The sequence below is a fragment of the Orussus abietinus genome, unplaced genomic scaffold (genome assembly GCF_000612105.2).
Source record: "Orussus abietinus isolate OABI.00-Male unplaced genomic scaffold, Oabi_2.0 scaffold6, whole genome shotgun sequence".
Taxonomy (NCBI): domain Eukaryota; kingdom Metazoa; phylum Arthropoda; class Insecta; order Hymenoptera; family Orussidae; genus Orussus; species Orussus abietinus.
The window spans coordinates 2,708,619-2,731,149 of record NW_019396002.1 but is presented as its reverse complement, the minus strand read 5'-3'; the positions used below and the strand labels follow the sequence as shown (position 1 = coordinate 2,731,149).

The 22,531-nt window shown below is 38.3% G+C and overlaps 5 protein-coding genes across 19 annotated transcripts; 1 reads left to right on the top strand and 4 right to left on the bottom strand.

Moving 5' to 3' along the window:
• Window positions 1-3,290: 3,290 nt before the first annotated feature.
• Window positions 3,291-10,768, bottom strand: LOC105694271 (protein tilB homolog). Of its 6 annotated transcripts, none has more exons than XM_012414774.2 (10): window positions 10,430-10,768; window positions 10,126-10,191; window positions 8,738-8,905; window positions 8,476-8,638; window positions 7,997-8,068; window positions 7,686-7,802; window positions 7,091-7,201; window positions 6,205-6,498; window positions 5,779-5,865; window positions 3,291-5,643 (listed from the first exon to the last, which is right to left on the bottom strand). In XM_012414774.2, exons 1-10 carry the CDS (start codon window positions 10,507-10,509, stop codon window positions 5,533-5,535), a joined length of 1,269 nt encoding a protein of 422 aa, XP_012270197.1. In that variant the 5' UTR covers window positions 10,510-10,768; the 3' UTR covers window positions 3,291-5,532. The 6 variants fall into 6 exon arrangements, with proteins under 6 accessions (XP_012270197.1, XP_012270198.1, XP_012270199.1 ...); XM_012414775.2 differs by having other exon boundaries at window positions 6,235-6,498; XM_012414776.2 differs by having other exon boundaries at window positions 6,271-6,498.
• A 969-nt stretch (window positions 10,769-11,737) lies between these two features.
• LOC105694301 (prohibitin-2) lies at window positions 11,738-13,873 on the bottom strand. 3 transcript variants are annotated; one of them, XM_012414829.1, is made up of 7 exons: window positions 13,784-13,873; window positions 13,564-13,695; window positions 13,174-13,436; window positions 12,775-13,092; window positions 12,573-12,650; window positions 12,406-12,502; window positions 11,738-12,123 (listed from the first exon to the last, which is right to left on the bottom strand). In XM_012414829.1, the coding sequence occupies exons 2-7, from the start codon at window positions 13,691-13,693 to the stop codon at window positions 11,915-11,917; spliced, it is 1,095 nt and encodes a 364-aa protein (XP_012270252.1). In that variant the 5' UTR covers window positions 13,694-13,695; window positions 13,784-13,873; the 3' UTR covers window positions 11,738-11,914. The 3 variants fall into 3 exon arrangements, with proteins under 3 accessions (XP_012270252.1, XP_012270251.1, XP_012270254.1); XM_012414828.1 differs by having other exon boundaries at window positions 13,564-13,832; XM_012414831.2 differs by lacking the exon at window positions 13,784-13,873 and having other exon boundaries at window positions 11,915-12,108; window positions 13,564-13,693.
• Window positions 13,874-14,069: 196 nt separating this feature from the next.
• Window positions 14,070-16,029, top strand: LOC105694298 (queuine tRNA-ribosyltransferase catalytic subunit). 2 transcript variants are annotated; one of them, XM_023434258.1, is made up of 7 exons: window positions 14,070-14,272; window positions 14,342-14,542; window positions 14,607-14,850; window positions 14,935-15,067; window positions 15,134-15,295; window positions 15,390-15,558; window positions 15,663-16,007. In XM_023434258.1, the coding sequence occupies exons 2-7, from the start codon at window positions 14,351-14,353 to the stop codon at window positions 16,005-16,007; spliced, it is 1,245 nt and encodes a 414-aa protein (XP_023290026.1). In that variant the 5' UTR covers window positions 14,070-14,272; window positions 14,342-14,350. The 2 variants fall into 2 exon arrangements, with proteins under 2 accessions (XP_023290026.1, XP_012270247.1); XM_012414824.2 differs by having other exon boundaries at window positions 14,071-14,275; window positions 15,663-16,029.
• On the bottom strand, window positions 14,392-17,556 carry LOC105694299 (coiled-coil domain-containing protein 25). Of its 4 annotated transcripts, none has more exons than XR_001103523.2 (6): window positions 17,410-17,556; window positions 17,246-17,293; window positions 17,002-17,093; window positions 16,445-16,827; window positions 16,206-16,358; window positions 14,392-14,528 (listed from the first exon to the last, which is right to left on the bottom strand). XR_001103523.2 is itself a non-coding variant. In XM_012414827.1 (6 exons), exons 1-5 carry the CDS (start codon window positions 17,432-17,434, stop codon window positions 16,277-16,279), a joined length of 630 nt encoding a protein of 209 aa, XP_012270250.1. In that variant the 5' UTR covers window positions 17,435-17,556; the 3' UTR covers window positions 14,419-14,528; window positions 16,266-16,276. The 4 variants fall into 4 exon arrangements, 3 of the variants coding, with proteins under 3 accessions (XP_012270250.1, XP_012270249.1, XP_012270248.1); XM_012414827.1 differs by having other exon boundaries at window positions 14,419-14,528; window positions 16,266-16,358; XM_012414826.1 differs by lacking the exon at window positions 14,392-14,528 and adding an exon at window positions 16,073-16,205 and having other exon boundaries at window positions 16,266-16,358.
• Window positions 17,557-18,193: 637 nt separating this feature from the next.
• LOC105694295 (ubiquitin-associated domain-containing protein 1) lies at window positions 18,194-22,303 on the bottom strand. 4 transcript variants are annotated; one of them, XM_012414819.1, is made up of 10 exons: window positions 21,709-22,089; window positions 21,563-21,619; window positions 21,035-21,210; window positions 20,765-20,958; window positions 20,462-20,622; window positions 20,177-20,388; window positions 19,930-20,096; window positions 19,567-19,757; window positions 19,360-19,498; window positions 18,194-19,285 (listed from the first exon to the last, which is right to left on the bottom strand). In XM_012414819.1, the coding sequence occupies exons 3-10, from the start codon at window positions 21,187-21,189 to the stop codon at window positions 19,143-19,145; spliced, it is 1,362 nt and encodes a 453-aa protein (XP_012270242.1). In that variant the 5' UTR covers window positions 21,190-21,210; window positions 21,563-21,619; window positions 21,709-22,089; the 3' UTR covers window positions 18,194-19,142. The 4 variants fall into 4 exon arrangements, with proteins under 4 accessions (XP_012270242.1, XP_012270243.1, XP_012270241.1 ...); XM_012414820.2 differs by lacking the exons at window positions 21,563-21,619; window positions 21,709-22,089 and adding an exon at window positions 22,285-22,303; XM_012414818.1 differs by lacking the exon at window positions 21,563-21,619.
• Window positions 22,304-22,531: the final 228 nt, after the last annotated feature.

The following is a 22,531-nucleotide window of genomic DNA, read 5'->3' as shown; positions in this document are numbered from 1 at the left end:
GGAATCCGCGTCGTACCCAACCAGGCTTTATCTACTTGCGCGTCTCGTCATTCGGCTACGCGTTTCACTGGCACGCATTATCATCCCGCCGATCATTCGACCGTATATTTTACGGCCAGGCTTTATCCATACTTTATATCAGACGGCACCACAATGGCATAGACATTTTTCCATCGCATGCGCATCCCTTAATAAATGTAACAAAATTCAAGGACCGTGCAATTTAGATACCCCATCCCAGTGACATCCACAGCCGTTGACATTTACACATCATGGCGACATCTCGCCGCAGAACGCGTTTATTTTTTTTCTCTATATCCGACCACTCTGTATATCCCGCAAAAAATGCAGTCGATTTACTCGATGAATGATTAATTACCGGAAAAAAAAAAAAAAAATAGTACGCGCGTTAAAACGAAAATTTCCTACTTCATTTCCATTTCACCATAAATATCAACAATGAACTGAGAAGATAACGTGATAACGCTGCACTGAGAAAAGAATTCATCGAATCGAAGAAATATTTCGTTAAGTCGAGTAATCGACTTTGAATTAACAGAATATTTCTTTGGCACTATTCAAAGAAATAGTTCTTCCGTTCAATGAATCTTTTCTTTTCTTCTCGATTTAACGTAACCGTTTACACAACTGGTCATAAATATATATTTCGTTAGGTTCCCCTTCCTTAACATACGAACTTACAGTATAAGAAGTGACATAAGAAGTTTAACTACAATGTCGACCCATGAACAGGATTGGGTAATTCCCCATGTTTCGTGGTTTTTAACGTATATTACGTAAACAAAGTAGTGTACCGTAGAAAATCGTAGAAAACTCGTAAATTACGTTTCCAATATGAAGAATGCCGTAGAGGGACGATATACAGCATCGGCTAGGTCATAAACGTCTTTTAGCACATATACAAACAAGTAAATATTCTTAAGCAAAAATAAATTATCTTAACGTTTGCGTTGAAGATTATTAAAAATTGTACTTTTCCAATATGGCGGATGCCGTAGGTGCACGATATATCTATCCGCCAGATTATGAGCGTCTTTTAGCGCGCATATAAACACATACAAATTGTTAAGAAATAATTCATTTGCCGTTAGAATTCACAATGCTTTCGACTTGACCCTGTTTAATATCAAATTTCTAATTGGATTTGTTATTTCCAAAATAAAAAAATAAGAGCGTAATGTATATTGCACTCGCGCAGAAAATTAGGAACGTATTTTTGTATACACGTAGAAAATCACGTATGACGTATTATACTATATCTTTTTTATAGTAGTTTTACATATATACATATATGCATATATACTACTATAAAACACTACATGGCGTATTATACTTACCCAACCCTGCCCATTAACTCGATAATTAGTAATAGTTCATCCGAATGAATTATTGGAAATAGCTATCGAGTCTCGCCGCGATATACGAATCTCTCGGGCTCTAAAAAGATAATGGAGGAGGAAAAATGAAGATAGAGGGAGTAAGCACACTCGAGCGCGCGATAATTGAACCCTTCCTCCATTTTGTTAATGGCCTAACGGCGAGCGATGCTCGTCCGTATTAAAAACTTGTTTGAACGCTCGGCGTCGGGGTTGGCAATGCCGCGCGATAAAGTACTAATTGCCGGAGAGGAGTCTCGCGAGGCGTCATTAGGACGTCCGGCGCAGCAGCGAACAAACGAGCCGGGCAATTTAAATGTTTTATAACCGCCATGATAGGTTATCGCGGAGGACGTCGCAACGTCGCAGATCGCCTGATGTTTGCGTTAGATCGAGTGCTATTATACAATGGCGTCCCCCGGCGTCTAATGTGCCATATTGAATGTAAATGATTGGACGTTCCCGGTAAAACTTTATATCGCAATTCCTACAAACGTTGAGAAATCGCCACTGCTCGGGGAAATCGAGAAAAACCAGACATAACCTAAATGTCCCGCCTTCAAATAATGGGACCGATTATTTTCTATATATTAATATTTGGTATTACACCCTACCTATAAGGACGACAGATATTTTGGAATAATGTTAACGCTTCGATTTCTAGTATAGAAATTTCAGAGTTAGCGACAGTCTTACCGTGTCGATGAAGGTTGTCGTTGGATCTACGAAGGTTTCACTCTCACTGTTTCACTGTTCACTGTGGTCACTCTTTAATGGTATCAGAAGATGTACAATGTTCACCTTCTCACAACACTGTTAGATAGCCGTTAATACGTGTCCCGCTAATGTTTACACGAGCAGAAAAAGAACGAGGATTCTTAGCTTAGGGCGTTTATTCCGTATTTTTGACGAGAGCGCTCATTGCTCGCACTTTCATCTCACGTGGGTTTGTTTGCTGAATTACGTATCCGCTGTATGAAAGAACGAGATCCCTAGCACTTCTGGTCTAGTAATATTTCAAGTAAAGGTACATATCTTGTAAATCGGAAATTATTGCGAGATAGGGGATTATAGGCAGGAAAGGCGGGAAGACGGAAAGCCGTTAAAAGTAAATAAGAGGACTCAAGTCTATGCCCACCTCTTTTTGCCGGGCAACACATTAAGGCCGCCTCCTTTGGGTAATTCTTTAAGGTGGAAACGAGCGAGTCGACGTGCACCGAGATCGTAAGAGCCCTGCCGAGGTCATTATTACGTATTATTAAGGTCCCCCGAAATATACGGGTTCCACCTTTTCGCTGGGCTCCTCCTTTTTGCCGCTCTTCGTTACTTTCACTGCCATGTTAGTCACGTCGTGAGCAATGCGCGATTACTTTTTTCTAGAGATGACTCGGGACGTCATCTTCGCGATCGCCCGCGAAATATGGGCAAGATCAATTTATCGGTGAAAGCGCGTTAATTATTCGAGTCGTGAGCTTGCGCATTTATGCGGATCGTGTAATGTGCAATTTTTTTTTAACACGAGTTTCCGTTTTTGAATTTGGTACGTTGACCTTCTGAAATAAAAACTGGAAAAGTGAAGGTGGCGCCATCCTGCGGCTATAGAGGTGAATTAATGACCCACCGTACAGAGATATGCACGATTTGCACGAAGGACCCTGAAGAAACCTACCTTACCAGGGAAAAATCGATTTTATCGATGTTAGACGTCTGTCATATCGATAATAGAAACCCGTTGAACCAATATATGGCATTAGAACTACTGTAGAGACCTCGAAAATCAATATTATAATTGCGTCAAAATATAATCTACGTGATAAATGTAAAACTAAGTGACTTCCAGTGTTTTAACGACACTTTTACTGACGAAAGGGGGGAAAGAACCGTAAACGCTACTTGGTATCAAAACAATTATTATTGTTAAAACATTGGTAGTTAAAAAGCCAAAAACCATCCTCCCCAAACCACCTTAGCACTTTCTCAGATACAAGATTTTCGGATTGGAAAATCGTACGAGAAGATCCAACGTAACCCAGACTCGATGGAAGCTTCGAAAAGTAATCACACTCTATAGGCAAAATTTCCACGTTTCGAATTAAAAATATAGAGACACGTGTAGGATGATTTTTCTTCGATGAACCTAAGACGCATTAGAAGACTTCGACGTAGAGAGAAAAAAAACGTCTTCACCTTCGAACGATCAACGCGCGCTTCTTTTAATAAATAACAATATAACTATATATTCTTCGTGTTTCCTCTTAAATTAAGTCGTTAAATTACAATCGCGATTATTAAATTAGCCCTAATATTTCGTGCGGACGGTACGTTACGAACAAAAGTTATGCGCTCTTCGTTTAAGTAACAAAAGATAATAGAGTACTAATGGGGGAAGAAAAAAATAAAATGCAACTCTTACGTTCCATTCTCGCGAAAGGATCCTTCGGCGCGTGTCTAGTATCAACAACCATACTTTAGATCTTTACAAACTGTAAATATTAAATAGAAAGTAGCCACGCGTAAGTATACGTATCTTCCTCCTCCAAACTCAAACGGGAAACACGATAAACCATAATATCGTTTTTATACAATTAATTTCATGCCTATAATAATATATATATGTCTAGTTATTTATAAGATTTATAAATCTATAGAGAGTCAGAGACGTGGAAGGACACCGAAGCGGTAACGAAATTTATAAACACCCCATATATACATGATAACTTCCATTTTAATCCGACATATTGCACTCCTACACGATTATCGAGTCGTAATGTCCACTTTTCTATTTCCTTCAAATAGTCTCACGAAGGCAGCCCGTCAATATACTCGAAACTCGGACTTTTGGTATTTCTCCCATACTATAAAATATCGCTCTTAATAAAAAATAACTGAGAGATATTTAATCAAGCCTCCGCGGATTCGAATTGAAATTATGAGGAACTCCTCGAATTCAATTTACTAACCTATGATGTCTGACCTCTGCTAATTTAACATTATATATCGATTTATTCTGCGCAAAACATCTAATTATATTCCGCACTATTCTGACATTCAAGGTACCAAAAAATAGATAGAATATAAATCAACGAAGAGGAATATTTTCAGATTTTAAATAGGAATCTAACTACGCCAAATCATACCTCGAATCTGGTGGATTAATTTTGCATTAGAAAGCCCCCTATTTGGAAGCCTGTAATATTTGCAAATTGCCCCAGCAGCATGCTCATCTGCATCTTTGTCCTGGAATTCTCAGACATCCTCAAATACATAATAATAAGTTCGAAACCTCGTCGAACAATTGCACATGATTTGTCAACTCGTGGATAGACACCAATCGCATTTTTTTTTTCTCATCTTGAAGCCTAGACCTAGGACGTCCTAATTACTGCCAATTAACGTTTACGCCTAACCGATATATTTTATTCACTGAAACTTACATGCGTCCCAGCATTCTGTCCGTTGAAGTTCCCTCCTGAGTCACCGGGACTAACTAAATTTGAGATTGTCTTTCGATGTACATGTTGACTCCTTGGGCTCGGTCCCAATATTCTTCGACCCATCTTCTTCGCAATGTCAAGGGTGAACAAACCATCGGTGTGCACATTTACAAATTATAAGTCCAGGTCCCCTTTGCAGACTGTATGTACCTAAGTGGTACAATGGACATCCTGGAGTCAGGGCTCTTCGAAACCCCCAAGGACTCTCTGCTGCTGGCTCCGAAACCTCTTCCTGGAGATCTTCCCCCGGAGGGAATGCTATCGCTGCTGGCCACTCTCCTAACTTTGCTTTCCTTGCTCTCCGATCGAGTGTTCACAGCCAATATGGAGCTGGCGGACCTGCAGGTCGCCAGTCTCTCCGTTGAGTTTCTTCCTCCTAAATATCTGGGGCTGGGGTCAATCGATACGTTCCTAGCCCCCCTGTTCGTTGGAGGCCCGATGGACGTGCTTCGAGAGTGTGATCCTATGTCCTGGATTCGTTCCTGGCCGTTATAGTTAGTATCGCAATCTGCCCGCCTACCCAGCGTCATCGAGGAGTCCAAGGAATCGGAAAATTCTGGACTCGGGGCCCCGGAATCAGCAACTACTCCTCCGGGATATTGCACCGCCTCCTGGCTCGCCGGGGGGCGGTGTCAGAAACATCATTCCTCTAGTTCGTCCATGCGGTTCCTGACCGCCATCTCGACAACCTCCAGACTCGGATAATCGAGCTCTTTCACCAGGCACAACACTGCCGAGAGAATATTTGAATTCTGAAAAGAAACGACAGTCCCAATATTTTACGGGCTATGAGGAACCTCTAGTCTATGAGGAACCAAAGAAAGCATAAGTAAAGATACAAAGAGAACTGCAGTAAATTATTAAAGCGAAATTAAATATGAACATACCCTGGTCACAGGTCGTCGTTGATAGTGAAATCTGCACTTGTCCTTATCTGTCTGTCGGACCCATCCTTGCAACTGACTGGACTCATCCTATAAAGATGAACACTTCCAATCAGAATCCATTTACACCTAACTGTGCCTAGACCCAAGAAAATGATACGTTTCGAGTCTCGATTGAGCAATTGCGATAGTTTGACACGAGTCTACAATGATTTTATGCATGATGGTTGGACAATGATTTAATGTAAGCGAAGTGGGAGACAGATATCTACTCGGTGCAAATGAAGTTAAGATTTAAAGAGGTGTATTGTAATGATGTGGAATTAAATTGTTGCACTTATATGACTTATGATGATAAAGCATGAAAGATGTACGCGAAAAGGAGGTTGTATTTTATGTAGCTGAACATAAGATTAAAAGGACACGAACACATCTGAGGGATATAGAGTCTTTCCTGACCCTATCGATGTTCTGCTGCGAAGCGCTTCGTCTTGCCTGCATCGGAGGTTGTGGCTCTTCGTAGTCCGGAGGCCTTCGATCGTCATAATCATAACTGGCTCTTTCTATTCGCCTTTCCTCAGGATATTCTGCAGGGTACTGCGTTCTTGGCGAAGCAGTTACATAAGATCTTTGCCCGGAGTCATTGTTTCCATAATCAGAGTAGGCTCGACGCTCCTCGTAGTCTCCGTTGTGCCTTGGTGCTGCTGGTCGCTCCTCGTAATCCTGAAATATTCTTCATTCAGCTCCAAACTAGTCCATGGGATCCTCTCAAATTCATTGAATAAAGAAAACTGAAGAGAATAAACACTCTTCTGTCAGTTATATGTAACTCTACTGATTGTAGAAATAAATCCGACATTGTGTCGAATGCTCATTATTTCTGAATTAAGTTTTTTGGATACCATATTCGTTTTGATAGTACCAGAACAGATTAATATGAAGTATTAATTTAATTAAGACATGCAGTAATGATTGGCCCAAACATTACGAAGAGTCTAAAGCAGATTTGCAGAAATGGTAACTAATCTACTATTTTCTAACGAAGGATATCAGTGACTTCTATGACTAGATACTCTAATACTAGATGAATTTCATCGACAGGGTCTTCTATCAATTTGAAAAGCTAATCGAGGCTCGATGGAAGATGATCGAAGCTAAGACCCGATGAGAGGTATTCGAAGCATTTCACTATTGCATGGTCTACACGTAATGTCTATCTAAGATATTCACTTAACATTCCTTTTTAAGGTCATTTAAATTAAATCTGAGCAATTTTAAACATCAAGTGTCGACCAGACATGTGGCTTGATGATACCTTCGCCACCTCGATCACTCTTGCTGCTGTAGTCTCACCGATGCCACGTGACTCCACAGATGGAGCTTCATCTTTGTTCTGACTCTTTGTTCCTGATCGGCCATTCTGTAGCTATCTCACCATGTGAGAGAGAGACATTGTAAGAAAAAAGCCAAAAAGACAGGTACATCCTTCGACTCGTTAAACTTCTAGTCTATGAGGAACCAAAGAGAGTGCTCTATTTCAATTGAATCTCTACGGAACGTATATCTAATATCATGCGATTAGTCTGAAGGATTACAGCATAAATGATATTAAAAACAGGTGAACAAGAGCTTTTCGTGTTAAGAAATATCGAACCTTTAAATCAAAAGTTACTAAGTGTTTACTTTCTACAAGACGGTAATGCGTGATTTAGAAAGTAATCGTATTCCATCCGTTTTAGTAGAAACTCAGTGACTTCTATCTCAATGTACGTTCCTTGAAAAGTACGAGAATAACAGGAAAAGTATATTGCAAAAATACTAGAAAACAACTCTTTGATACTCTTCTAGAAAATCTGAGGAGCGTAATGTTTATGAAAAACGAAAGTTTTTTTCCTTCGGATTGCACTCACCTCGTAAGGGTATTGGCTTTGTGCGTATCGATGAGGCGGAGAAGTATTGTAATTAGCATTTCTTCGATCATTATCTTGGTACTCCTCTGGAGCATGTTGTGGTTCTTCGTAACTTCTCTGAAAAACATATTTCAATATTTATGATACTAATTTTATCTAGAATTATTAATCAAAGCCTTATTAATACTTTCATGACAAGTAGTACATACTCGTTGAAGGATCAAACTCTAATTTTATTCCTCTCAAAGTAATATCATTAATGTTGAGACATTTAATTAGTAAACCAATTTGTGACAGATTTATGAAATTACCTGATCACTCGATGAACTGTACCTCCTCTGCCGGTCAGTATCAGTCTCTTCAATGTATTCAGGTACGACATCCTGGCATGGAAAGTGTTACCAATGCGTTACGACACTCATGTTAAAAATTGCATGCAATGACCCAAAAAAGCGCGCATTCTCTTTAATTCGTTAATTATTAATGTACTATCAATTTGTCGCAAAAAAAAATGTAATTATCAAAAAATGCTATTAAACGCAAATTTGAAGTTACTATTAAATACAGTACAAACAGAAAAACAAGCTAATACAATATTGGCGAACTAAAAAATTGTTAAAAGTCAGTAATTAAACAATTTCAGTAATACCGCATGTTACTAACCATTAAATAAAGTATGAACGCAACTAATAAATGGGTTGTTGAAATCTATTGATCATTAGGAAATGCTTTGCACACTTTGCCAAGGTTATCCAGTTAATGCCAAATAAATATATGTCTTTAACATTACCTCCGGACTGATTGGATCAGATTGTGGAGGAGATGCATCCATATCCAGAGGATGTACCAGAATTCTTCCTCTTGCCAAGGCAGTTTGTACCTCCTCTGCGGAAACTATTTTGTCATCCAGCTTCTCCAGATTTGGTAGCGCTCGAAGTACTGCTAACCGATACCTATTTTATTATGTTAAAAATTAGAAACAAAATGTAATATATATTTACAATTTAAAGGGATGAAATAGAATTTTAGTTGCCAAAAAATATGAATCAGACCCTTCTCTTTCTGCGCAAGGGTTTTCACCAAGCCACAGGTTCCGAAGGTTTGATAGGTTCTGCAAGTAGCACACTTCATTCAAATCCGTGATGTTGTTCTTCCTTATAAAGAGGTCCTGAAGGTTCATACAATACTGGAAATCTGCCAAAGTGTTTATATTGTTGACGCTGGAATAAAAAACAGAAAACTTCCATCATCAGCCCACATCAAGAGGTACGTAATGATCAACTGATACTATTAACACAATTACTGAGCTGATTCATATTAATAATAGAGGATGACATAATATGGAATAATGTCACAGCATGATTCTTAAAAGTCATCGTAGTACTTTGCCCATTAAGGTAGCGGAGCAAAGTGCTGAGGAGGAGGACCAAAAAGAGAGTCGTGATTTTCAGAGCGAATCGTCACGCATATCCAACTAACTGCGGGCTCAACGGGCATGCCTATCTTCATCTTGAAATAGAAAACGAAGTATAAATCTCATTATAAAACAGAAAGACTGAGAAAGGGACCTGTAATTAATTAACGATGAAAGTGTTCCTCACAGAGTCTGCCTTGAAACAAGAAAAAAGTTAAAAATGTTACAAATAGAAGGTATACAAAAATTGTCCAGCCAATCCATTAGACCAATTAACGTTTACTTTTAAGCCTCCTTAATTCCCTATGTCCTGAAACTGAAAGTGAAAAGTGAATCATCTCCGAGCGGTGGTATAAATAAGAACTTGAAATTGGAAAGAAAAAACACTCATTGAGATCGACATGAGAATGAAGCCAATTCCCTACCGACTGCCGAATAAAGAAAACACAGCAAGAATCGCGTGGGTGGAACGAGTTCTTGATCAGTGGGCCGTATGACCCTGAGCCAAGTATGCGAACATTTCCTTAGACAGAAAACCTCCTGATCTCAGCTTCTTCTTATTCGCAGGTGGGTGGAATATTTTGATGCTCAGAATTGTTAAACAGTTTCAACACTGGAGAACTCAATCCCTGCAACCTTGGACACTAAATATTTTACCTGACTTTATATGTTGAAGATTCGAGACAGGACGTACCGCTCTATATCAGGCTGAATCGATTTCAGAATAAAAGAAGAAAAGAGCACGGTGTGCACCAGACAAGAGAGATAATAGATTATGCAAATCATTTGCCAATAAAGGAGTTAACATAGTGAAGCGAGTCATGCTTGTAATTTATTTCAGACATCAGCATCACGGAGTACAAACACAAAGGAAAGAAACCATGTCACACAAAATAACTGGAAGACAATTTTGGAGCAGACAAAAGAAGAAGTACGTAACCTGTACTTTCAATCAAATTGATCTTTTCTATTGAAATAAAAAACCTGGAAATCAAATCAATAGTCCAATAAATGTCTTATATTTACCTCAGAGACAAAACCTCGACGTTCTGCATCTTTCGAAGTATACTGACATCTGTCAATTCGGTGCCCCTGAAAAGAAACAGACAAGTCAATCGTCATCAGAGAACAACACGGATAGTTACCGAGTAGACAAGACTGAAACAGAAATTATGAATTACATTGTCTCCCGTATCAAACATAATAGATACATATCAAATGATAAAAATCACAGTTAACTATAGCGCAAATTCTCTGAACGTTCCGAGAAAAGCCAGCAAAACATCGTACGTCGCAGAGTGCAGGAAATTCGCATAGAGGTTAGACTCACCAGCAGTTGAGTTTCTTAACGTTAGCGAAGTCGGACATTCGCGTCCTCGCGACGACCATTTCCTCCGTTAACCTGACCATCCTGACATCCGAGAACGTCTACGTTTTCCTGGAGCAGACGTACTTCGTTCCTCAAGAGGGGACCTGAACTCGGCTGACACGTGAATTTTTCGAACCTCGGCAGTCAATTGGATTCACCACTGGCCAAATCGCATGGAAAAACTCGAAAGAAATCGGAGCGACGACATGACACTGAGTTACGGTTAATTTTACCGAGGAGCGTTCGTAACGCGTCGCGGATCACACGCCATGACCGATGGTCTAAGGACCGGCCATGACAGAAGAGCTCAGAAGAGCAACGCATCTGTATAGTAGGGGATAACCTATGAACACAGATATAATTAGAAGACCATCCTTAAAGAATGTATGACCACGTTAAAGTAGTACCCATCATAGTAGTACCACAATAGTGTGGCGCCACTTGTACGTTCCTGCAGGGTTCCTGCGTTCAATCTGTTGTAACAATTATTCAGTTGGCAACACTGATTGTAAAATACATACGAATTTAATTCCTTGAATCGGTGCAAGACAAAGATGAGTTGGGAGATTGCTCACGGGCAGGGTCGCGCGATCGCACCGTGTGCTGCCCTCTGATTTCGTACGTTAGCTTTCACCGTTTTTTGTCCCCAAGGGCGGCGCAACGAATTTCTGGTAGGGGCTCGCGCAATCGCGATGGCTGTGCCATCTACCAGTTGCCGTTGGCGGCTCACGTATTCGTGATGGTAATACCATGCGGTAGTTGACGGTGGTGGCTTACCATTATGGCAATCTCACGAACTCATCTCTGCCAAATCAGAGATGAGTTGAGAGATTGCCATAATGGTAAGCCACCACCGTCAACTACCGCATGGTATTACCATCACGAATACGTGAGCCGCCAACGGCAACTGGTAGATGGCACAGCCATCGCGATTGCGCGAGCCCCTACCAGAAATTCGTTGCGCCGCCCTTGGGGACAAAAAACGGTGAAAGCTAACGTACGAAATCAGAGGGCAGCACACGGTGCGATCGCGCGACCCTGCCCGTGAGCAATCTCCCAACTCATCTCTGGTACAAGATAGCCTCAATTTTGTTTTTTAATATACATACATATTCATAGTTTAATGATAAATTACAAAAGTTATATGCAGTTTGCCTATTCCATGTCAAAATATGTTTCAATGTACATATGTACACACGCGTACGCTCGTACACTCCATACCTTTTTAACCGCTTAATGTAAACGATCAGTGATAAAATAATCAGAAAATTCAGAATAAAATCTTTTTAATAGCCAGCTGATTCCGCAAGAAACGAAACAAATCACAATTTTCAGGATATTTTGTCTTTGGCAAATGGATAATATGGGACTGTAAGAAATTAGATTGAGGAACACACACTAGAGAAACATGGAAATGTTTCAGAAAAGGTATAGGCAGGATCACTCTCAGGGGACGATAAGCTTGGCTCCGTTATCGGCAGAGTCCAGAATCAAGGAAGCGGGATCTTCAGGAGACGCAGTCGCAGACTCGATAGGTGATATTTCAATGTTTCGTAGAGCTGGCTGGGGATTTGTTCTTAAAGTTTTGACTGCCTGTTGAGCGGTATCATTCCAACTCTTCCAGCCCACTCTTTCATGACCTGAAACCAGACAACCTCGAATTTTGCGAGCGTGCGTCAGGAAAGTCTGTCATGGCTTAACAGATGCGAAAAGGAAAAAGATAATTGTGGTACAGATCCACATAAGTGTCTACAAATTAAACAGGTGACTCATTATTAAAATCTGTATGTATCTACATGTTTAACAAGACTGACGGTGCCTTGAGGTACCCAAATGCGATTGATGTACCCAATACGCGAGTACGTAACGGTTTAAGGAAGCGAAGAAAGCACTGCTTAGGCAATGTCGTTGCTCGCAGGTGCCTTTTTACTTCTTACTTTTCAACTTCTCCGAAAGGTCGTCGAATGCTGGATCCTGGATGTTAAGCATCAAACTGTTTCCACTGAGGTATACACGGTTCTGTGAGTTGGCAATCTGAAAACAAGAGACATGGTCTAGACTTCATTTATTGGAACTCTTTTAAATAACATTGTATAGAACTTACCGTGCGTGAGATACTTTGTGCTGCACGAATTTTCCGTAGCTTCAAGTATCCAGGGTTCTGGCTTACTGCTATACCAAGGTGCTAAGTAGTTAAGGAATACACCACCATCGACAAAATTATCTTAAATTATGTCCCTATCTATTATGAAGCCAATGAAACTAATAGTAAAATATTGCAATACGTGAAACAAATAAAAGGATATCATTTTTGCTGCTTCAGCTTCTCCCTCAGCTTGAACAATCTTTTGTTGCTTTTCTTGTTTGGCCCGCTCCACAACAAAGGCAGCTCGCTGTGCTTCTTGCTGAGCCACTTGCTTTGCTTCAACTGCTGCTGTGTATTCTTTACCAAAGCTCAATTCCGTTATGGAGACATCATCCAGGATAATGTTAAAGTCACGTGCTCGTTCGGTTAGCTCTTTGCGAACCATGTTGGAAACTTGCTGTCGCTGAGTAATTAACTGAGAGGCATTAAACTTAGCTACGACCGACTTCAATACTTCATTGCAAATACTTGGAAGAACCTACATTAAAGATAAGACTTATATTAATTCCTTTGATCTCAAAACCATGTAAAAAGTAACACATGATGTAAAAAGTAAGACCTTCTCATCATAGTCGAGACCAAGTTGACGATACATAATAGGCAAGGTTAGTGCATCTGGACGAGAGAGTACTCGGAGTGAAATGTTGACCATTTGTAAGTCTTTGGATCCAGTGGGTGAGGAGATCTTCCGCGGCCGACTGCGAATATCATAGATGATCGGATAATGGAACCAGGGTAGCCGGAAATGTAGACCCTCTGCCATAATGTCTTTTTGGATCCCTCCGAGACGAGAAAATATTATGGCACGATGACCACCTTCAACTGTAAAGTGTAATCACAATTAATTCTGAGGATTCCATTCATATAACATTTCCTCAGCCCTCAATGTAAGATAAGTACGATATAAAGATTCATATAATTAATAATTATCTTAGGGTTCGAGGTTAACCTGTGTACATGGATTGCGAAGCTCCATACAAAGCCACGCCGGCTGCCGCAAGCAATTTAACTCCTAAATTCATTCCGCCGGGATTCCTGCCGAAATTCATCGCAAACTCGACCACCTTGCTCTGTGCCATATCTGGAACAACCTAACTTTATATAAAGCTGCACTTTAGTTACTGATCTGAGTAATAAATAAATTAAAAGAATGGTGCGAATCTTCGTACGAGTAGGCCGGCTTACGCAGCTAAGAGGTTATACGAGGTTAAGGGTCCGATAAGGAATGCGATATATGTATGTACAGAGATAACTGGTCCGTTTCCATTGACTCCATTTCCATATACATGAGTACCGGCGTAATGGTTTCAAAGATATCGCCTTTTAAGATAGCAACGCCACTTCATAAGAACTAAACTACGTACTTCAGGTTTTCTAAACCCCGGCAATTTAAAAAATAGAACAAGAGTTATTTAAAAACCTTATCCTAAGATATACTCGTTATTCTGCCTTAACAACATACGAAATGGCCAGGAATGGCTGAGAACATTACACAATTTAAAAGTATTTAAGTAATACATGAAAATAACCGTGAAAAACTAATTATTGGCTTCATACTTCTGTTGTAAACCTAACCTCTCAGTAGTCGCAATCAGCCGCTAAACGTGCCGTCAAAGAACTACAACGATTCAGGAATTGATAATTTAAACTTACAAAATGTTGTTAGTGTATTTAATTTAACAGTTTCTTGTATAGAATTTAAGTTGTTTATTGGCGTATTGTTTTAGTTACCAACAATGCATGGATTTTTTCGGTTGTTAAACAAAGTCAGTGCGAATTGTTTGCAGCCAAAAATGGCAATGGAGAAACGATTGCCACTGACTTTTGAGGTTTTTGCTGAGTGCTCTTCTTCGAAAGCTAGGATCGGAAGAATCATCCTTCCACATCATGAAGTAGACACACCAGTTTTCATGCCTGTTGGCACACAGGTTGGTTTTCAATTATTATATAAGTCTAGACAACAATTACTAATAGAATTTTATATATTTTTAGGGTACATTGAAAGGTTTATTGCCTCAACAATTAGAGCAGCTAAATTGTCAGATCATTCTTGGTAACACCTATCATCTTGGTAATAGACCAGGTACTCAGATTCTAAAACAAGCTGGGGGTTTGCACAAATTTATGAATTGGAATAGGGCACTACTGACCGATTCTGGTGGTTTCCAAATGGTGTCCTTGTTAAAACTCGCAGAAATAACGGAAGAAGGAGTCAAATTTAAATCACCGTACAATGGTTTGTGACACATACTTTAATCTTATGAATATTTATTATATGATTTCATTAGGAAATGTAATAAAAATATTAAAATAATTGCAGAATCAGAGTGTATGTTAACACCAGAACATTCCATAGAAATTCAAAATACAATAGGGGCAGACATAATTATGCAACTGGATGATGTTGTTAAAACAACAACAACTGGACCAAGAGTAGAAGAGGCAATGAATAGGTCTGACAAATAGTTTGATAAAGTCTTATGAATGTGATAAGTGTATTAAGTATAGATTTCATTCAGAACAGTAAGGTGGGTTGATCGATGTCTTGAAGCCCACCAAAGAGGTGACGAACAGAGCATATTTCCTATCGTTCAAGGTGGTCTTGATCCAAAATTAAGATCAGAATGTGCAAAACAACTAGCAGAAAGAAAAGTTAATGGGTATGCCATTGGTGGATTAAGGTAATTATCAACATGATTATTTATATTATATAAATAACCACCTCTGTTCAGTAAGCTAGAGCTCCTCAATATTCGCCTATTTAAATAATTTCAGTGGTGGAGAAAGTAAAAACGACTTCTGGAGAATGGTACACCTGTCGACTGCTAATTTACCAAAGGACAAACCTCGGTATCTTATGGGAGTTGGTTTTGCAGTTGATCTTGTAGTATGTAGCGCACTTGGCATTGATATGTTCGATTGTGTATTTCCAACAAGGACTGCGGTAAGAATGATACATTTTAAGAATATTGAAGTTTGATAAATTTATTTCATGGATAGTTTTAAATTTGTTTAAATCTGTTAATCACGTAATTTTACAAATTTCAGAGATTCGGTTGCGCTTTAATACGAACTGGACAACTGAATTTGAAACAAGGAATATACACCAAAGATTTCAGGCCCATTGATGAAAATTGTGAATGCATCACCTGTAAAACTCACACACGTGCTTACTTGCACCAAATAGTGACAGAAGAGACTGTAGCTTGCCACCTCTTAACCATACATAACATTGCTTTTCAAATGAAACTGATGAATGATATAAGAAGTAGTATAAGAGAAGATAAGTTTCCTAATTTTGTTCAGGAATACATGATCACTGCATATCCTGATAAAGATTATCCTAAATGGATAATAGATGCACTACAAGCAGTAAATATCAATCTGCTATAAGCCATAAAAGTAAACCATACATTTTCAAAGCTTTCATGCTCAAATTAATGGACTGGCAATAATAATACGTCTTAAATAATTTTATTGGATTTTTGCACAATTCCACAGAAATATTTTTGTACAGTATCCATAACGCATCGTAAGTAATAAAGGATGATAATTGAAGAATTCATCAGTTCCATTAACAAAATGTAATACCTGAGAATCATAAAATTAAAGTTGAATATTGGTCAAGAGACTGTCAGTAGATTGACGCACCATAATATCCATCACATGAAGTCATCCGAGTCATAGCCAGTGTTCTCGGTGTTTGATGTCATATTGGTTGAATTAAACAGAGAATTGTAACTCCTATAAGAAGCATAATTGTGAAAGTTAAGAGCATAAGAACGCAATTTAAAAAATGCAATAAATTGTAAAAGAAACATTTCTTGAACCTCATTTCAGCTTCGTCTTGCCGCTTCTTCTCTTCAGCTTTCTCTTTTTCTTTTTGTTCCCTCAAAATCTTTTTCTTATCTTCTCTCTCGATTCTATCTCTTTGCTCTTTCTCTGCTCTAAAATTCACCTCTTCAGACCGCTTGGTCTTGATCAGTCGATTTACAATAGTATTAATTCGTTTGGCTACATGTATCTTCCTAACGTCTTTATCTCGATGAAATCCCACCTGACCAACTTCCATTCCTTGAGTTTTCTTTAGATTGGACCACATAGTATAAACAACATCAACATCGTTCATCTTGTTACCCTCGATACTATTTGCCTTGACCAATTGTGCAGCATCTTCTAAGACTGTACTTGGTATGTCATCTATTGTTTGACCCTTAAAGGATAACATTACTTAGATTGACATATACGCATTAAAGTGATTAATTTCTCCACTAATGTTAAACGAATATACTACATGATTTAAAGTATTACAAATATTGAGAGAATACAAGTGATAAATCAAAAGCATGTATCGCTTAAGGAATACATAAATGCTAATGTAACTCACATGTCTTAGCCTCAAATAAACATGTGCTGAGGAGAACTTCGCAACGTGAAACCAAACATCTTCTGGCCATCCCCATTTTATAAGGTCTTCATCTATTAAATAGAAAATGTTTTATTAGATCTTTTACTATAATTCCACAATCATGAGTACTCAATATAACAAGTTGTCAAGGAGCAGTATCAGAATTACGACTAAATCAGTTAGAACGTGTAAGAAACATGTACATGATATTTTCGACACTTACTTTCAAACTTATCAACACCCATAAAAAGTGTCACTGGGGGTTGGACCACTGAAATTTCAAGACCGAGTTAGCCTAACCTTTGAGCGTAGAGTATGTTACTACAGTTACACAAGTAATTCAGTAATGACAAAGTACATTAAATAATAATTAAACAAAATAATCACCATCACTTGTGAAGTAAAATACCATGACTGTTTATCGTTATATCGTGATCACGTGTATTTGCGTTGTCTGTCAAAAACAACCTCTAACCTCACCATTCTCATTTTCTCCTCAAGTTTTGAATCGTGAGTATTCACGCGCAATGAATACAAAAAATTCGAAGTTAGAGACAATCAGAGAAATATCAGAGATGAGTTGGGAGATTGTTGACGGGCAGGGTCGCGCGATTGCATCCTGTGCTGCCTCCTGGTGGTTGGTGCGGGCTGTTAACGTATATGCACTTGTTACTCTCAGTGGCAGCGCAACTCATCTCTGCCAGAAATGAGTTACCCCTATATATCGCGATCCAGCACCCGGATTGGGCGAGGCCGGGCCCAATCCTGGACGCCCGCGATTACGAAAATGTTCTATCAGGAATGAAATTAATTAAACCGCTCTTGGGAATCCGGATAAATGTGCAATACGCATGGACTGAGCATCCTCGGATCGTAGGTCGTCGTTTTGCTAGCTTTTGGATCTGCTTTTGGATCGCGACCCTACCCGTGAAAAATCCTTCAACTCATCTTTGGAAATATTTTACGCCGCCATTTTACATTGAAGTGAGATGTGAGAAAATGATATTCTTAGTCAGCGCCATCTGACAAGAATAAACAAAACATTATCATGGATACGAAAGCATTTCTGTATCGATAAGAAAAGACTTATATAACCAAACGGAAAAGGGCTAGGAAATAACATAAATTAATCTCTATATAAAAAGCAGTGAGAAATGATTTTAATCCAAAGGTCGATCAAAAAAATATAATACTTTTAAGTTTTTTCTGTACAGAATTTACATCTATCATCTGTATATATACTTCGTACGCCGATAAAGGAAGAGCCTGGGTTATTTCCTTTTCCATAAGATAAAGTAGAAAATTATAACTTTAGAATATTTGTAGGACTGATCTAAATTAATTAATTTCAAGACTCAGAAAGTACTTATTCTTAATAACGTATGGACATGCAACAAATATTATGCAATTCTTTCACAACGGAACATTTAGCTTTGACCACATCATTCTTTGTACCATAAATACGCAATCATTTAATTATTACAATTTCTCACGAAAAATATAAAATCCACAAAACGAGTTCCATATTATTTATCAAAATAGCGTACCTGCTAGAAAAATATAAACTATAAAAACCAAAGATATTATATAATTGTTTTAGAAATGTTAAGTACATGATCATTAAAACTCATTCCTAGTGAATTCCTTGCTCAGTAAATAATTCGACTTTGAATTTCAGTAAGTATTGAAGTGAATGAGAGCGCGGAATAAATATTTCTATCAAACTCGTCTAATATTTACAATCAGATATACTTATCTGAATTACGAATTGTTTTTCAATGACGCCACTTAGATTCTATCGGCACTTAGCGATATGACAAAGGTTTGATACTTTCCGTTTCTTTAAATTGCTAAGTATAAACAGAATCTCATAAAGCACCAGACAATTTTTACACTTTTCGCATAGAAACAGAGGTGACTCTAATGTATAATAAATAACTTTGAACTGTTATTGTTAAAACAATTTTGAATAATTCTTCCCTTTTTTAGTAGTATTAGCATTGATTTTTAGTTAGACTTGAGATTTAACCGACATTAGTCGTTACGAACACTATTAACAGTGTTCACCGTTTAACTTGTAAGAAAAATATTGCCGTGGAATTGAGCCGTTTTTCCATATGTTAGCTGTTATCATAGCGATTCATATGAATAGCATGTTTCTCCGAGTGATAAGTCTTAAAAATCTGACTTAGAACCGGTGAGGCTTCAGGATCATTTATCCAGATGTTTGCAGTCGATGGTGTTTCCAGCATTGATAAGTATGCTAAAATTATTTTACTTAGTTAAAAAAATCCAAAGAAATAAATTTATAAAACAATGGTTAGAAGAAAATACTACCAAGCAGCATTTTGGGGTTCGTAAGACTGAGCTGAATGTGAGGATTACTCATGATTGCCTTATATATTGGTCCATCCGGATCTAGTCCATCATCCAGATCTTGCAAACTTCGGCTTCTTTTACCAAGCAACCAATCACACTGAAAGAAAATATTGAAATATATTCTTCTGACTTGTACTTCCATTGTCCATAATGTTTAAAACTCACAGCATTGTAATGATTGTTACCAGTGATCTTGAGTGCCTCAACGATGTCCTTTTCCTCGAAACCCATCTTTTTAAGTGACTCCGTCAATCGTGGACTTGGCTTAAATTCTAATTTTCTATACTGGTGAAAGCTTTCCAGCAAGAGTGCTACAACATTCACCAGATTTGGCTCTTTCTTTTTACCGTGGCCGCCTAAACATCGTAACATTGATATGTTGTAATTAGACATTCTCACATATTCTGCGATATCCTGAATACAATTCCTAATGTTTTTAAAAAACAAAGTCGTATAAATACAAATAAAAAATAAACAATCATCTGCAATACAGATATACATAAAATAAGATTATCCGGAAAAAATTACCTCTGACTAGGTTGTTATGGTTTTCTTGAACGGAATTTTTTCTAGAAAAACTCGGACCAGGGGTGTTAGCATCGAAGTCTGGATCAAGAGGTGGTAATTCCAGAGTTTCTTCGTCAGGATCATCTTCATGCTCTATCAACCACTCTAATGCTTCTGATGTATTCATCCTATTTATCAAAAGGCTCAAATAATATTTCACTAACATGATTTGTGTGTATTATAAAATTTATTATTTCTGCTAACTTACTTTCGAAGTCTTAGTGCTTTCAGTACTTTTTTTTCTGAAAAACCTATGTCCATAAGATGTTTCACTACTTTTGGATCATAAGGTGGCTTGTTACGGGCTTCTAATCGTTCTCGAATAATCTCATATATTTTCACTGCTTCCGGACTATGCATCAGAATTCTTGCTGACGCTTGCGTGAGGGTTATTAAAATTTTTCGTATCTCACTTTGAAACTGGAAACAATAAATGAAATCAGTTACAAAAGTAGCATGTGTGAAGACACCTGTTAATAAAGAATGAACATACATCTGTTGCACAATCCACGGGAGGCATTGCACGAGGTGGGTTCAAAAGTGGAAGTCTCTCTGTGGCCCGTACTATAGCATCTTCATTTGGACCACGAAGAGCATCCTCCGACAGATTTTCTTTGGTTGGTATTGGACGTACTTCAACTAACATCAGTTCATCTGAAAAATGTATGTCCTCCAACTAGTATTGATGACTTATGCACCAATATTTGTTCATGACAGACTAAAACTTAATTTCTATTAAGTGTTTAATCTTAGAAACTACTTTATTTTAATTCAAGTATTTTTAATTAAATTTTACCGTATGAAACAATGTCCTCTTCACTAATCTTTCGGTCATCGTCAAGCCTTTCCGATCTGGTTACATGTATTAAACGGTAATGATTTAAGGATCTTGAAGTATCATGGCCATAGAAATGTTTTGTTGCTAAAGATTTCAGTTTCTCAATGGTAATATCAGGCTTGACACTAATGCTGGTCACAGTACCCTCTAAGCTATAAATTAAAATTTGATTAAACGTCTCGTTTCTATTATAAACATCAATCTTTCACATTGGTCCCTTATATTAACCTAATAACATAGACTGGAAAATTGTTAACAGCAGTAGTTGGTGGCAGTGACATCGTATTGACAGCGGAAGCTTCCAAGGACTGCCTTCTGGCCGTCCTTGAATTCTTTCCGCTACGCCAGATTCCTGCTACCTGCTCTCGTATCCATGAGATCATCAAGGGCGGATTATCATATACCTGTAAAGAAAAGACCCTTAATTTAATAATTTCTCAAATTATTCTCTAATAATCCAATTCCTGATAAATCTTAGTACAAACATACAATTTCTGCAACTCAAATTATTATTTTAACAAGTTTATCTAAGTATCATTTATTTGTTATAAATAATAAATACTGTTTAATACAAATACCAAAAGTACTTATTATGTATGATAACAATTAATAATATGGACATTAACATTTATAATACACGACAAAAATATAATTAAAAAAACTGAATAAGGTGACATTGAACGCATAAAACTTAAGAATATGTCGAGAAATAATAGTTAACTCATTCCGAAAATGAAAAAGTTATGACGGACTTACGGGACATAACCAAAATTTCTCTTCGTTTTTCAAGAAATAGGTTATGTTTTAATCGAACTGCAATAAACGTGAAGAAATGAGACTAGTAGAATTTCAAATGCGCTCTATTGATCGTAAGTGCAACTTGAAATATCATAAACATATACCTGTAATGACACACCATAAACATATACCTGTAAACTTGAATTTAACTCTCGCGAAATCTCAGCAAATCGTTTGACGTTTTACTGTGATCGCGACCGTTTTCGCGAATTTACGCAGCCGCAGTCTGAGAAATGCCACTGAAGAAGATGTTGAACAAGTGCATCGTATCGATGAATGCAATTGTGAGTAGTTCATTTTTTAAAGAAAAGATGGGCAATCATTAGGGTTATGTCCCACTGAGCGTGTCGGGTGTCACATAGAGCGTGATACGTCGACGCAGTGAGGATGAACAAACAACTAATCAGAATTGCACTGAGTTTCTTAACATTTCCGCCACAATTCCGATAAGGCTTTAATCTTTGACGCGTTTATGCGCTGTGCTCTTTGTGACATTCGACGCGTTGAGTGGGACTCAGGCTTCATGATCTTTGATGATCGCTAGACAATGACGAGTAGCGCCATCGTAGACAGAGGTTGGTACTACAAAACGTTTTTACAATACTCGTAGCTCAGAGATGAGCTGGAAGATTGCTGCATCTTTCACGTCATTCTCCATCTCTCTACTGCTTTTTTCGCACCTACTATCACGTCAGCTCGACGGGGAAGGTTCTTCCCATGAAATTGCTCTTCTAAACGAGGGCCTGCGACTTTTTTCCCGAGTTGGGTCGCATGCATGAGCCACCTGCACGCTCCTCTAAGGGCAGCACAGACCGCGATCGAGCGAACCTGCCCGTGAGCAATCTCCCAACTCATCTCTTCGTAGCTAATAGCACATGGCAGTGGTGCCATCTGTCGGTTGACTGGCGTACTACGACGTAATCCTAA